The following is a 14,703-nucleotide window of genomic DNA, read 5'->3' as shown; positions in this document are numbered from 1 at the left end:
ACTGGTAAAAGGCTTGACAACTTACCCAGGAACAATGCGAGGGCTGAACTGTGCTCTGGTAAATTCAGAGTGGCTCCCTGTGGTGATCGGGAGGGTAACTAACAACACCACCACCACCGTTTTTGTGGTCGTGCAAAAACTTTAATGTGACACATTATTCAAACATTTCTAAAGGTATCAACATGAAATTTGCTTATCATGACAATGTGCAGTTGTTGGACAAGGGGCATAATCTTAGGATTTATGTAAATTTTAACTTAGAATTTTTAAATGGAATGGAAATATTTTTAGTTTATCTGTAATTATGGATGGCTATGCTTCTCAGAGTGCTCAATGGACATAATCATTGTTATTTTTTTATACAGATGATGATACTACAAATAAACAGTTCATTGGGAAAATGAGGTATGAATATGTACCAGAAAGCACTTCAATTACCAGCATTCCACAATCATGTATAACCGGCTATAAAACTACATTGTCAGCTGGTGCACCCTCAATCCTAGACAGAATGACAACACGTCTGAAAAATTCTTGCGATAACAATTACGGCCCATTTAATGCAGACTTTGTACTTTCGTTCCTACCAGATAGCACCGATGTGACTATTCAAACTAATGGAAGAACGGTAAGTTTCATTTCAGATCAGATCAGTTTATTATATTTTCATTATCATAGAGAATCTAAACTGATGTCATTTAAGCAAAGATTTTTTCCATCTGATATGAATAGCTTGATATGCTGAATAAATAACTGATTTTTATAACATTATTGTGTTTTATCACATAAACCAAGGGGCATGAGTGTAATAAAGCCATTTAATAAAAACAATATAACATTAGTGTTATAAAACTTTGATGTGAAGTCATTTGAGATATATACAAACATATCCAGAGGCTTGCATAAAATGATTTTATTCAACTCAATAAATTTAGTGTTAAATTTACACCCATTCAATATCCTCTATGTTTGAGCTTGAATGCAAATGTCATGTGGCATAATTGGCAGATGGTCTAGGATCTTCTGTTGTGAATTATATTATGTAATAGCAGGCATCTGAAAAAAACTGCCAAAACTTTAAGTTAGAAATAAGCTTTTTTAATTAAAATGATTTAAAATTATTGGAGGAGTTGAAGAGACAGCAGTGGCAAGGTTATGTAACCACTTACAGTCATGCTAGAAAGCAGAACAGTTTCCATGAATGATAAAAGAAGCAATCCAATGTCAATTTTCAGAAAACGAACACTTAATTTATACTTATTTCTGTTTATATAATTTGAGATGATTATAATAAATGCTCTGATATTTATCTTAGAAAGTCATGTACATGCCTTTTCCCAGTGTCACTATGAATCAGATTACCAGAACCATTCCCAATTATAAATATGCTTATTTTTATGCCCCCACAATGTGGGAGCATATAGCGTTGCACTTGTCCGTCCGTCTGTCAGTCCGTCCATCCGTCAGTCCGTCCGTCAGTCCGTCCGTCCGTACGTCCCGAAATCTTGTGAACGCAACTCCTCTTAAACCGGATGGCAGATTTTGCTTAAACTTACAGGGATGAACAACCTTAATGTGTAGATGGTAGTAAAGGAAGGAATTTTCGCTGCGACCAAATTTAACAGAATTATGGCCCTTTGTTGATTTTTCACTATATACTATATAGAAATTTTGTGAACGCAACTCCTCTTAAACCGGATGGCAGATTTTGCTTAAACTTCCAGGGATGAAGAACCTTAAGGTGTAGATGATAGTAAAGGAAGGAATTTTTGCTGCGACCAAATTTTACAGAATTATGGCCCTTTGTTGATTTTTTCACTATATACTATGTAGAAATTTTGTGAATGCAACTCCTCTTAAACCGGATGGCAGATTTTGCTTAAACTTTCAGGGATGAGCAACCTTAATGTGTAGATGGTAGTAAAGGAAGGAATTTTTGCTGCAACCAAATTTAACAGAATTATGGCCCTTTGTTGATTTTTTCATTATATACTATGTAGAAATTTTGTGAACGCAACTCCTCTTAAACCGGATGGCAGATTTTGCTTAAACTTACAGGGATTAACAACCTTAATGTGTAGATGGTAGTAAAGGAAGGAATTTTTGCTGCGACCAAATTTAACAGAATTATGGCCCTTTGTTGATTTTTAGTTTTCACTTTGTGGCACATGTAGTCCAAAAAATATTTGACCTAGAGTCATAAGATTGACAGAACAGTGGCGTGTGGGGGCATCCGTGTCCTATGGACACATTTCTAGTTTTCAATCTTAAAAAACCCTGAAATTCCAAATATCAAAGCTGACAAATTTGCTGGAGTACATTCCAGTATCAGATGGTAGTAAAGGAAGGAATTTTCGCTGCGACCAATTTTTACAGAATTTATGGCCCTTTGTTGATTTTTTCACTATATACTATGTAGAAATTTTGTGAATGCAACTCTTCTTAAACCAGATGGCAGATTTTGCTTAAACTTCCAGGGATGAACAACCTTAATGTGTAGATGGTAGTAAAGGAAGGAATTTTCGCTGCGACCAAATTTAACAGAATTATGGCCCTTTGTTGATTTTTCACTATATACTATATAGAAATTTTGTGAACGCAACTCCTCTTAAACCGGATGGCAGATTTTGCTTAAACTTCCAGGGATGAAGAACCTTAAGGTGAAGATGATAGTAAAGGAAGGAATTTTTGCTGCGACCAAATTTTACAGAATTATGGCCCTTTGTTGATTTTTTCACTATATACTATGTAGAAATTTTGTGAATGCAACTCCTCTTAAACCGGATGGCAGATTTTGCTTAAACTTTCAGGGATGAGCAACCTTAATGTGTAGATGGTAGTAAAGGAAGGAATTTTTGCTGCAACCAAATTTAACAGAATTATGGCCCTTTGTTGATTTTTTCATTATATACTATGTAGAAATTTTGTGAACGCAACTCCTCTTAAACCGGATGGCAGATTTTGCTTAAACTTACAGGGATTAACAACCTTAATGTGTAGATGGTAGTAAAGGAAGGAATTTTTGCTGCGACCAAATTTAACAGAATTATGGCCCTTTGTTGATTTTTAGTTTTCACTTTGTGGCACATGTAGTCCAAAAAATATTTGACCTAGAGTCATAAGATTGACAGAACAGTGGCGTGTGGGGGCATCCGTGTCCTATGGACACATTTCTAGTTTTCAATCTTAAAAAAACCCTGAAATTCCAAATATCAAAGCTGACAAATTTGCTGGAGAGTACATTCCAGTATCAGACAGATGTTTCCACACATTTCATTGTTAACTTTTTAGCTCACCAGAACAGAAGGTTCAGGGTGAACTATTGGTATCAAGGGGATACTCCGTTGTCCGTCTTCATGCGTCACCAATCGTCTTCTCCTCTGAAACTGCAGATTTACCTCAAATTTGATCGGTAGCATCCTTGTGACAGTCACACTTAAATTTGCTCATGCCAATTCAATTGGCCCCTTTTAGGGGTCAACAGAGCTAAAAATAGAAAAAACCTTTAAACATCTTCTAATACTAAATCAAATGATGGATGATCACCAAAATTTGTCTGTAGCATTCTAAGGTAGTCTTGTATCAAATTTGCTCATTTTAATTTGATGAGCCCCTTTTAGGGGTCTCTAGAGCTAAAAATAGAAAAACCTTTAGACATCTTCTACAGAACTAATTGATGGATGATCACCAAACTTTGTCTGTCACAGCATTCTTGGGTAGACTTTTATCAAGTTTGCTCATATTAATTGGATTGGCCCCTTTTAGGGGCTGCTAAAGCTAAAAATAGAAATACCTTTAAAGGTCTGCTTCTACAGAGCTAATTGATTGATGATCACCAAACTAGCCAGTGCTAGGGGGCGTGGACGGTAGACTGTACTTGACAGTACCGTCCATTAACACACTCAATTAAACCGAGCCTGCAACATTTTCAATTTTGCCATATTGGGCTTTCTTTAGGGATTCTTATTTTCTCTATTTTGTCCGTACCATTCTTAGGTAGTCTTTTAACTTTTACTGAAAAGCGGTTGTTTCTGGTGAATGACTCAGGGCCATCATGGCCCTCTTGTGATGTATTTTTTATGCTTTGAATGATATTTGCATTATTTGGAAATTAAAAATTTTGCACTATTCAAAATTCTATGCCAAAAGAGCATGAAGAAGAATTCAAAAGGTACCAAATGTTTTTTTTTGATTTAAGCAATTTTACACCGAAAATTTCCTTATCTGGGCAAGGTACTTTTTTTCCTAAAATGGCTAGGAAAAGGCTTGGTACAGTACTTGTATTATTGCTTACTAGGAGTTGAACTTACAATTACTATTCTACCCATAAAAGAACATATTTTAACTTGAATGGCAATCTTATATCTTCAACTGAAGAATTTGTTACAACTGCTTATTGTATTGTGTGATTTTATTAACCTGTCAATTGTATACTGATTATATGGCCAATGCACACAATATATTAATTTTCGATAAATTTTCAGTAAATTTCATGAAATGTACGCTGTAAGATATGTTTTTTTTTTCGGGATCATTGATGCCAGCACCATTTAGTGTTGAGAATTGAGTACCGCTCAAGCCGGTGCTAGGGGGCGTGAGGGATGTTGCACTTATTCATTATCTCTCATGTACAGACTCAATCAAACCGAGTCTGCAATTCTTATGTAATTTTGTTGGGATTAATGCCTCCGAGGGATCACTTTGTTTCCAGAATTTTATACTTCACAACAGCAGGTGTCAAGTGCTGTGTGGCAGCTGTAAAAAGTTGCCCCGTACTTCACTTCAGTGTTGTTATATTTTCTGGTCCTTCGGGATCATTGATGCCAGCACCACTAAGTGTTGAGAATTGAGTACCGCTCAAGCCGGTGCTAGGGGGCGTGAGGGATGTTGCACTTATTCATTATCTCTCATGTACAGACTCAATCAAACCGAGTCTGCAATTCTTATGTAATTTTGTTGGGATTAATGCCTCCGAGGGATCACTTTGTTTCCAGAATTTTATTCTTCACAACAGCAGGTGTCAAGTGCTGTGTGGCAGCTGTAAAAAGTTGCCCCGTACTTCACTTCAGTGTTGTTATATTTTCTGGTCCTTCGGGATCATTGATGCCAGCACCATTAAGTGTTGAGAATTGAGTACTGCTCAAGCCGGTGCTAGGGGGCATGAGGGATGTTGCACTTATTCATTATCTCTCATGTACAGACTCAATCAAACCGAGTCTGCAATTCTTATGTAATTTTGTTGGGATTAATGCCTCCGAGGGATCACTTTGTTTCCAGATTTTTATTTAATTATTTCTATGAAATAGTTATACAGACCGTTACAGCAGAGAAGAGTAAACTGCAGGTTTATAATTTCTAAATGTCCTTTGTGTTGTAAGATCGAGACCGTGTATGTCCATGATTTTTTCTTATTTATAACTATTTTCAACATAATTGAAGCTATGATTGTTTTTTATGTTGTACTTTTTATATGCCCGAAAGAATTTCGGGCATATTATGTTATACCCCCTTGCGTCCGTCCGTCCGTCTGTCTGTCCGGGCAAACAAGAGGACACTTGTTGGGTACCTCGGACACAAGAGAGGACACTTGTTGGGTAATTCTATCATTCTATCAGTATTGTTGGGTACTTTTGTTCTCTTATTGGCTACTTTTAAACAAAAGAAATACCCAATAAATGACCATTCGTAGGAACGACCATCTGTCTGTTAGCAATTTGGTTTCCGGAGCATAACTTAAGTTCCATTAGGCTTACAATATTAATAATAATAATAATAATAAAGACTTTATTTAAAGAGGCAACATAGTTAGGCAAGCCCAGTCTTCCCTATGAGCCTCTATCAAAAATGTACATATATACAGTTACAAACAAAGACTTATATAAACAAAGAAAGAAAACTAAATGTATACAAGTTATACAACAAAGAAAAGTTGAGTAATTGAAAAATGCAATAAGAAAATGAATACAAACATTTGAAAGTATGAAATTGTACATTTTATGAGACATACATGTATATATGTGATATTAAAACATAGCTAGATTATTTGGTGCCCACCAGAGAACCACCATTTAAGATAATTTGTTTTGAATGTTTGTAAGTTGGAAGAATTTCTTATGTTTAAAGGGAGGGAGTTCCAAAATTTTGAGCCTGAATATGATAGGGATTTTCTGCAGAATTCAATTCTTGGTTTGGGGACTAAAAGAAGTTTTTGTTCATATGATCTTAATGATTTATTTTCTGTATTTGTAAAAAGATTTTGCATATAATCAGGGAGAAGATTGTTTAGGGACTTGTATACTAAAATGGCCTTTTTATAATTCACTCTATCAGAGAATTTCATCCAGTTCAATTCAGAAAATAACTCATCAGTAGGCGCATCAAAATCTTTATCAAGTATTATTCTTGCTGCACGTTTTTGAAATTTATACATGTCGTTTAAGAGTTCCTTACTGCAATTACCCCAAATAGTGCAACAATAGTCTAAATGAGGAAGAATGTATGCATTAAAGAACATTTTCCTAACTTGAAGATTTAGAAATGGTTTAATTCTCAGAAGTAGATATAGTAAGGAATTGCATTTATTCAGCGTCATCTTGACATGTGTTTTCCAATTAAGTGTATGATCAACATGGACTCCTAAAAGTTTTTCTGTTTCTGAGAATTGAATGCTTTCATCTTGCAGAGTGATGTTGAAATCACTAGAATTATTGATGATATTGTAGATATTATGTGAAGGGGAAATAATCATTGCTTTGGTTTTTTTGGCATTTGGAATCATTGAATTTCTGGTACACCATTGTTGAATAGAGTCAAGGTCAGACTGAAGATTTATACAGATTGAATTGATAGCTTGTCCAAATACAGTCTAACTTAGTCTGTACTGTAATGGAAGTGTCATCAGCAAACATATTTGAAATGGAATGTGATAAGTGCAAAGGCATGTCATTTATGTAAATAATGAAAAGAAGAGGGCCTAAAACTGAGCCTTGAGGTACACCAGATGTAACATCTTGAGCATTAGAGTATTTTCCTGACACACATACTTGTTGTGAACGATTACTTAAATATGATCTGAACAAAAAAATTGAATTTTTATCTATTTTATACAATTTTAGTTTTTTTAATAACAATTCATGATTGATTAAGTCAAATGCTTTTGTAAGGTCAAGAAATATTGTCCCTATAAGTTTCTCTTCATTTATTGCTTTAATCCAGTTGTCAACAATTGAAGTTAGAGCCGTTTCACAAGAATAATTTGTGCGAAAGCCAGATTGATTTGGTTGAAAAAGAGAGTTAGCTTCAAGAAATGATTTTAGGTGATCACTAACATGTCTTTCTAGAATTTTTGACAGGACTGGTAGTATTGAAATTGGTCTGTAATTGCTTACTTCATTCTTGTTGCCCTTCTTATGTATAGGTGTAACTTTTGCTTTTTTAAATATTGAAGGAAATATGCCATTTGATATACTGAGATTAAATATCTTTTCTAAGGGTTTGGAAATAATTTTAGAACTCATTTTAAGAAATTTAGGTCCTATTACCATCTAGACCAGTTGATTTTTTGAAATCAAGAGATTGAAGTTCTTTGATTATGAATTGTTCAGTAATTTCTGGTATTGTAAAATGGAGAATCAGTCTTTGAATGCATTTCAATAAACTCATGCAGTTTTATTTCATCTTCTTGTAATAAATTTGAACAATTTGCTGGAGCAGATTTAAAAATATCAAATGAAAAAGTTATTGAAAACTTCAGCTGTTTTTAGTGGGTCTGTAATTTTATTTCCATCTTCATCTTGAATATAACTTGTCTGGTGATTAGAAGATTTCCCTGATAATTGTTTGAGATTTTTCCACATTTCTTTAGCATTGTTTTTATTGTTATTTATTGTTTCTGAGTAGTAACTTTTCTTAGAACTAGAAATCAGGTTTTTTAACTTTGTTTCCTCCAATACTTATAATCTTCATTATTATTTATTGTTTTAGCTTTATCTCTTTGTTTAGAGGCATGAAGAATATCAGGATTGTACCAGTCTGGAAGATGTGTGTGTTTTACACGTTTTCGTTTTAGAGGGGCATGTTCATTTAATACCTGACTAAATAAAGAGTTGAAACAATCCAAGGCATCATTTGGATCTTCAAATATTTCTATCAATGACCAAGGTTGTTGTTCCAGAGATTCAAGAAATTCTTTCTCATCAAATTTTTTAACATTTCGGTACTGTATTATCTGATGTAAAGACTTTTTTATAATTGTATTAGAAATTTTGCGTGTGAAACAAATTGGAAAATGATCACTTATTGACAACTGAGGGATAGTAATTTCAGAAATATTATGAGGGAAATTTGTATATAGGTGATCTATTATGGTCTTTGATGTTTTAGTTACTCTGGTGGGTTCTTCAACAACCTGCTTTAAGTTGAAACTGTTCAAACTTCATAGGGTGATTGTCAATATTGGGTAAAAGACCCCTTTTGATTTTGGGGTCACAAGGTCAAAGGTCAAGGTCACTATGACCTTAAAACTGAAAACAGTTTCCGGAGCTTAACTTTAGTCCCATTTGGCCCACATTATTAAAACTTCATAGGATGATTGTTCATATTGGGTAGAAGACCCCTATTGATTTTGGGGTCACAAGGTCAAAGGTCAAGGTCACTATGACCTTAAAACTGAAAACAGTTTCCGGAGCTTAACTTTAGTCCCATTTGGCCCACATTATTAAAACTTCATAGGATGATTGTTCATATTGGGTAGAAGACCCCTATTGATTTTGGGGTCACAAGGTAAAAGGTCAAGGTCACTATGACCTTAAAACTGAAAACAGTTTTTGGAGCATAACTTAAGTTCCATTTGGTCCACAGTTTTCAAACTTCATAGGATGATTGTCTATTTTGGGTAAAAGACCCCTTTTGATTTTGGGGTCACAAGGTCAAAGGTCAAGGTCACTATTTCTTTGAAATTGAAAACATTTTCTTGAGCATAACTTAAGTTTCATTTGGCCCACTATATTCAAACTTCATAGGATGATTGTCCATATCAGGTAGAAGACCCCTATTTATTTTGGGGTCACAAGGTCAAAGTTCAAGGTCACTAATACCTTAAAACTGAAAACAGTTTCTTGGGCATAACTTAAGTTCCATTTGGACCACAATATTCAAACTTAATAGAAGGATTGTTATTTGAAGGAGGTAATACTTTATTTAATTCCAATGTCTGACAAATGCTTCATCTTTACTAAAAAAAAATCACTTTCGGGCATATAATGCTCCGCCTAGCGGTGCTCTTGTTGTTTCTTAATAAGTTCTGCTCTTATTTTGTCAAAGTCTACACTTTTTTTTTAAATAACATGGTTTAGGAATTTATATTCAAAATTCATTCGGTTATCAATATAATTATGTCATTTCAGTGCCATTAAAAACAATACAAAAACGAGACAATTCAGTTTTTGTAGGTTGTTTTATATCCATGGAAACAATTTTGAAAGCTCATGGCCATTTTCATTAAAATATGCTTCAAAAATAAAGAAAGAATATGTCTAAAAACAATGGCAAAAGTAGGAATCTCACCATAGACCTCTGATATATTATGTCCTCACTAGTCTTGACCGACTGTGCTATTGCGAATGTGACGAGAATCAATACATTAAGCTTGTATACTCCATATTAATTCTTGTAAATTATATGGACAGAAGTGGGATCAAATATTTTAATGAGTGCTATAATGTATTCAGGTCAATAAAATCAGACTATATTACAAATATACTGTATATGCTTGCTTGTTAGATGCACTCACTTATAAAGACGCACTCGCTTATAAGACACACTTGCTTATTAGACACACTTGTTTATGAGACCCACTCGCTTATTAGACGGGTTTGATTTTCAGAAAAGACCCGTTAAGAGTCTAACGGCATTTTTTAGTACAAGCAGGTAGTCAATCGTTTTTACATAATTCGGGTACGCTGAATCCATTTTTTGCTCTACCACGGCTGTACTAGAAGTCCTTGACCTTCAAAAGGTCAAATCAAAATGGCCGCCATTGTCCTTTACCGTCTACTTAAAAAATTATTTTTTCTGGTACATATCGTATCCTATTTCCGTTTAATCTACATGGAATAAAGTTTCAATTACTTTAAGGAATAATTGGCTGATAATTATAGATGCTTTACACATTGACTGCTATGCCGGCCATCTTTTGACATTTCAAAATGGACACCTTTTTAATAAATATAAGTAAAGTGCTTTTAAACAAATGGATCCTTCTGTAGGAATGAGTATCAAAAATTGAATAATGATATAAGCAACAATGTCATGTCGAATTGTACACACTGTGTAGGTAAACTTGCACACTTTAATTTACATCATTACTTCAAACTATCACAGGTCATTCTTTTTGGACAATTAATCTATATTCAGTATCTGAGATCCCAAAATGTTTTACATAAAAACCTGCACATTTTAATTTACTATTAGTGTTTAAGTAATCTTTATTTTGATAGAATAGCATTTGTGTAAACCTTTATGGACACTAGATCATTTTATAATTTTGAATGCCAAGAGTCAAGGTCAGTATGTAAATATTTTAAAACTTGCCTGTCATCTTCACAGGTCAGCGACTATGTCTTTGAGCCTGCATGTCTTTGTAACAATATCTTTTGTACGACCGATTTCAAATAGAAAAAAAACAACAACAGAATCCCAAAACAGCGATCAAAATGGGCAAAATTGAAAGCATTTTAGGCTCGATTTGATTGAGCCTGTACATGGACGTTACTGGAAATTGCAAAGTACCGTCAAAGCACCCTAGCACCGGCCTACGCAAAATTCATATATGAAAGGGGGGGATTGTGAGATTTGGAATTTAGAAAACATCCGCAGATGTGTTTATACGATACCTTTTTATTGTTGTATTGATATAGCTACTTTATAAAGGGTCGTATTTAAATCAATCAAACTTTAAACATGCCTAAAACAGATCATCTATTTATTAATTGAAATGAACTCAAATAAATGGTTAAGTCATTTTAATCTTTATTATCTTTCACCTTGAAAAAAAGTCTCGCAAACATGAACCATAAACAGTCCATGAGCTTGCACTGTCTTACGGTTAATGAATAATATATAGGGTAAAACATTTTAGGTCTACCGCGGGTATTTGATGATAGTACATGCATAGAAGATTAGACAGTTAATTGATACCAATTCTGCAATTAATATATTGACGATTCACTGCTGTTTACAGTCTTTTTTATTAACACAGAATGACTTGATAGAGGATTTTGGTTTTTTGCTACTAAATTATGTAAAATATATGCCGTCGAAGCCCATGTCTTTAAATTTTATTTTACTTAAACTGAAAATACGAGTTTTTTTGCGTTTTGTTCTTAATTCATTTGGTATTTATTCATTGTCTTAGTTAATATCAACGTCTATATTATAATTATGTCACTTTGCCAAGGACGCTGCACCTTATTCAATCTCATGTTTAAAAATCATTCAAGTGACTAAGATATAATCAAATCTTCATACTTATTTTGTTCTTGGCTATCTTTCAAGAAATTGATGAGTATCTTATTCCATTATGATATAACATATTTTTGATATCATTTTATCTCATATTTTTCAACTATCACCCTATAAAATTACTTTGGTATTTCTTAGTGTAATTTTAGTCACTAAAATTTGTACCAACTATTTTTGGACTACCCTGATAATTATGTAAAACAAAGATAAACAAGGGCGTGCCACTTGAAATGTCTCCGAAGCTCGGCTCAGTTATATTAGGATCCATTACCTTTGTTGCTGGTTCGTGTTGGGGCTGCGTTTATTGAATGCCCACCTTTCTTTGTTAATCTTCTTTTCCATTTTTTACATTGAAGGCATGGTCACTGTAGTCTTACAAGTTTTTACAAACATTAGAAACATTAAGAAGGCATTTATTTATATCATCAGTATTTCTTATTATTTTTAAAAAGCATCCATGAATAAATGACAAAGATATAGACACAACCATCAATGTTCTAAATTGACCTATCTAGCTATCAACCTAGTGTTTTAAAACATTACACGTAGTCCTAATTGTGCCATAAATGTATGCCTAGTTACGCCAGTATCCATCCATTGAATGACAGAATTCATGACCGGGACATGACCTTCAAAATATTTATATGAAATGAAATATGACCTTTAATGTCTGAAATCTTTTTAACTTTATGCGATAATTCTTTTCTCCCTCAAGACAAATTGTTTCAAAGTACCACGTATTTTTTCTTAGCTCCCACTGAATACACATATATGGGACTGGACATGGCCCCAAATGCACTCTCATATCATGACTTTTGAAATACAAGTGTGACCTTGGAACTTTTGTCTACTACATGTCGTCTTATAAAGAGGCGCCATATTTATCCAAAAATGATTTTTAATTCATCCATGAATGACAAAATCGTTAACCAGACTTTTTAGAGACTTTAAGGAAATATTTTGTTCGAAGGGAAAGTATGATTTTGGTCTTTGATTTACATCATCAGCTGGATTTTACATGTGACTCATTGTCCAAATTATTTCAAAAGGCATCAATTAATGAGAAAGTTATAGATCGGACACAAACATCTTGTTACGTTTATATCATGATTTATGATATAGAAGTTTAACTGTAGACATAACCCTGCTTGCTGCTTGTGCGTGACACGACCTTTTCAAATTACACATTTGCGCAAAGTTATTGTCGTTCCAGGACGGCGGCATAATACAATTAACAAGATTCAAATAATTTTATCCGAACTCCGCCCGCTCTAGGCCAATCAAAACAGATAACTTAATATGACATGATAACAAAACAGACGAAAAAAGTCCTAACACAGGGGCCTCAACCACCATGTTCTTGTCGGGTTACATATAAGCAAATGAAATACTATCCTCATGCACGAAGCTCGACACTAGTATGTAGAGGCTTCTATGGGATAAATACCATATGGAATATTTCACTTACAAGAAGAAACTTTAACTCTATTTTCAGGAAAGTAGTCTATTTCATGATTTTTTTTTTCGAATGCTAGCCTGGATGGCGATTCCTATATTACTTTTGGAAATACTAAGACTTTTTTTAAATATCAGGTCGTGCATGAAAAATTGTTGACCGGGTTCCCAACTTATGAACTTTTACAAAATTGCCTTTCTTGATAGACATGACCCTGATCTTTGGGCTGTTGAATTGGCTGTCAAGCATTACACGTCCCAGTACATGTTTTTGCGCAATTGACAAATTAAGCAATAAACAAACAATTTTCATGGTATCCCTGTTTGAAGATTAAGTAATAATATAGGAATATAATTTCCCAATCCGTTATAGGCCGTATATTTATGCTTAACTATTTCAAAATTCATCTCTAAATGACAGAATACTAAAATGCACATCTTTATTCAAGCACTTTCAAGTCTAACTTGAGGAGTTGAGCTTCACACCTGGGTCTTTCTTATGACATTGTATTCAATGTGCCACACATTAATGCAATTATTTTCAAAATCTATCCAAAAATGACAGATATGGACGGGATTAAAAACGGACTGACAGGGACAAGCTCTTACTGGGAGATTTGTGAAGATGTCTGTTATCTTCATGTTTGTTTCTTATTTCAAAAGCAGCCTTTTGCCTCCAATAATCAATGATTCATCCTATAGGTCGGTGGTATACGGAATTAATCTAAAAGCCAAATTGTGATCGCAAATACTCCTAACTGACACAAGAGGACGCTCGGACAGATAGACAGACGGACAGATATTTGAGCAGGTCCCCCCTCAGGACGATAATTAAAAAAACATCGCAATAATTTAAACAACATGCATTATATTCTTAGAAGTATAAAAAAACATCTAAATGACAAAAGTGAACGCAAATATGACTCTCATTTACGTTGTATTAGTGTATAAATTGTGACCTTTTTGCACCATTAAGTTTGTAGTTTTTAGTGGATGTTTTTTCAAAGTCTTTGCTTGGAAATCTTAATTAGTATCACTGCACTTCTAATAAAAGAAAACATGCCTAGTATGTGTTTGTTTCCTTTAATTATAATACAGTGCATAAAACATAGGAAATTGTCCGCCATTTTGAAATTCAAGATGGCTGCCGCAATAAATTTTATTGTTTTTGCATCTATTCTTCTCGTCCACACTTCAGTAGACTAAAATTAACAAAGCCTTAAATAAAAATGCCACAAAATGTGTATAAATCTCGCCCATGGGAGAATTAAAGTTTAATTAAAAAATTCAATGGCGGCCATTTTGAAATTGATTTTTAAAGGTCAAGGACTACAAATACAGCCTTGGTAGAGCAAAAAATGAATTCAGCGTACTCAAAATAGGTAAGTAAGCCCAACTTCCTGCTTGTACTAAAAAATGCCGTTAGGATGAACATTTTCCCAAAATCAAACCAGTCTATATTAGATGCACTCGCTTCCCATTAGACACACTCACTTATAAGTGGCACTCACTTATAAGACGCACTCGCCTATAAGATGCACTTACATATAAGACACACTCATTTATAAGACACACTCACTTATAAGACACACTCACTTTTAGACACAATCACTTATAAGACACACTCACTTATAAGTGGCACTCACTTATAAGACGCACTCGCCTATAAGATGCACTTACATATAAGACACACTCACTTATAAGGCATACTCACTTATAAGACACACT

The 14,703-nt window shown here is 34.0% G+C and overlaps 1 protein-coding gene across 1 annotated transcript in view; it reads left to right on the top strand.

Annotated features, from left to right (window-relative positions):
- LOC132722767 (sushi, von Willebrand factor type A, EGF and pentraxin domain-containing protein 1-like) overlaps window positions 1–14,703 on the top strand; it is a gene marked incomplete at its 5' end in the record, with an annotated part of 92,898 nt that overhangs the window by 32,555 nt on the left and 45,640 nt on the right. The window contains one exon of the mRNA XM_060707326.1: window positions 366–628. Within this exon, the coding sequence (XP_060563309.1) occupies window positions 366–628 (263 nt within the window). The remainder of the gene's footprint in view (window positions 1–365; window positions 629–14,703) is intronic.

Source organism: Ruditapes philippinarum, unplaced genomic scaffold (assembly GCF_026571515.1).
Source record: "Ruditapes philippinarum isolate M1 unplaced genomic scaffold, ASM2657151v2 ctg4746_1_1_1_1, whole genome shotgun sequence".
NCBI lineage: Eukaryota > Metazoa > Mollusca > Bivalvia > Venerida > Veneridae > Ruditapes > Ruditapes philippinarum.
The sequence above is the reverse complement of the archived record's forward strand: the minus strand, read 5'-3'. Positions and strand labels throughout refer to the sequence as shown.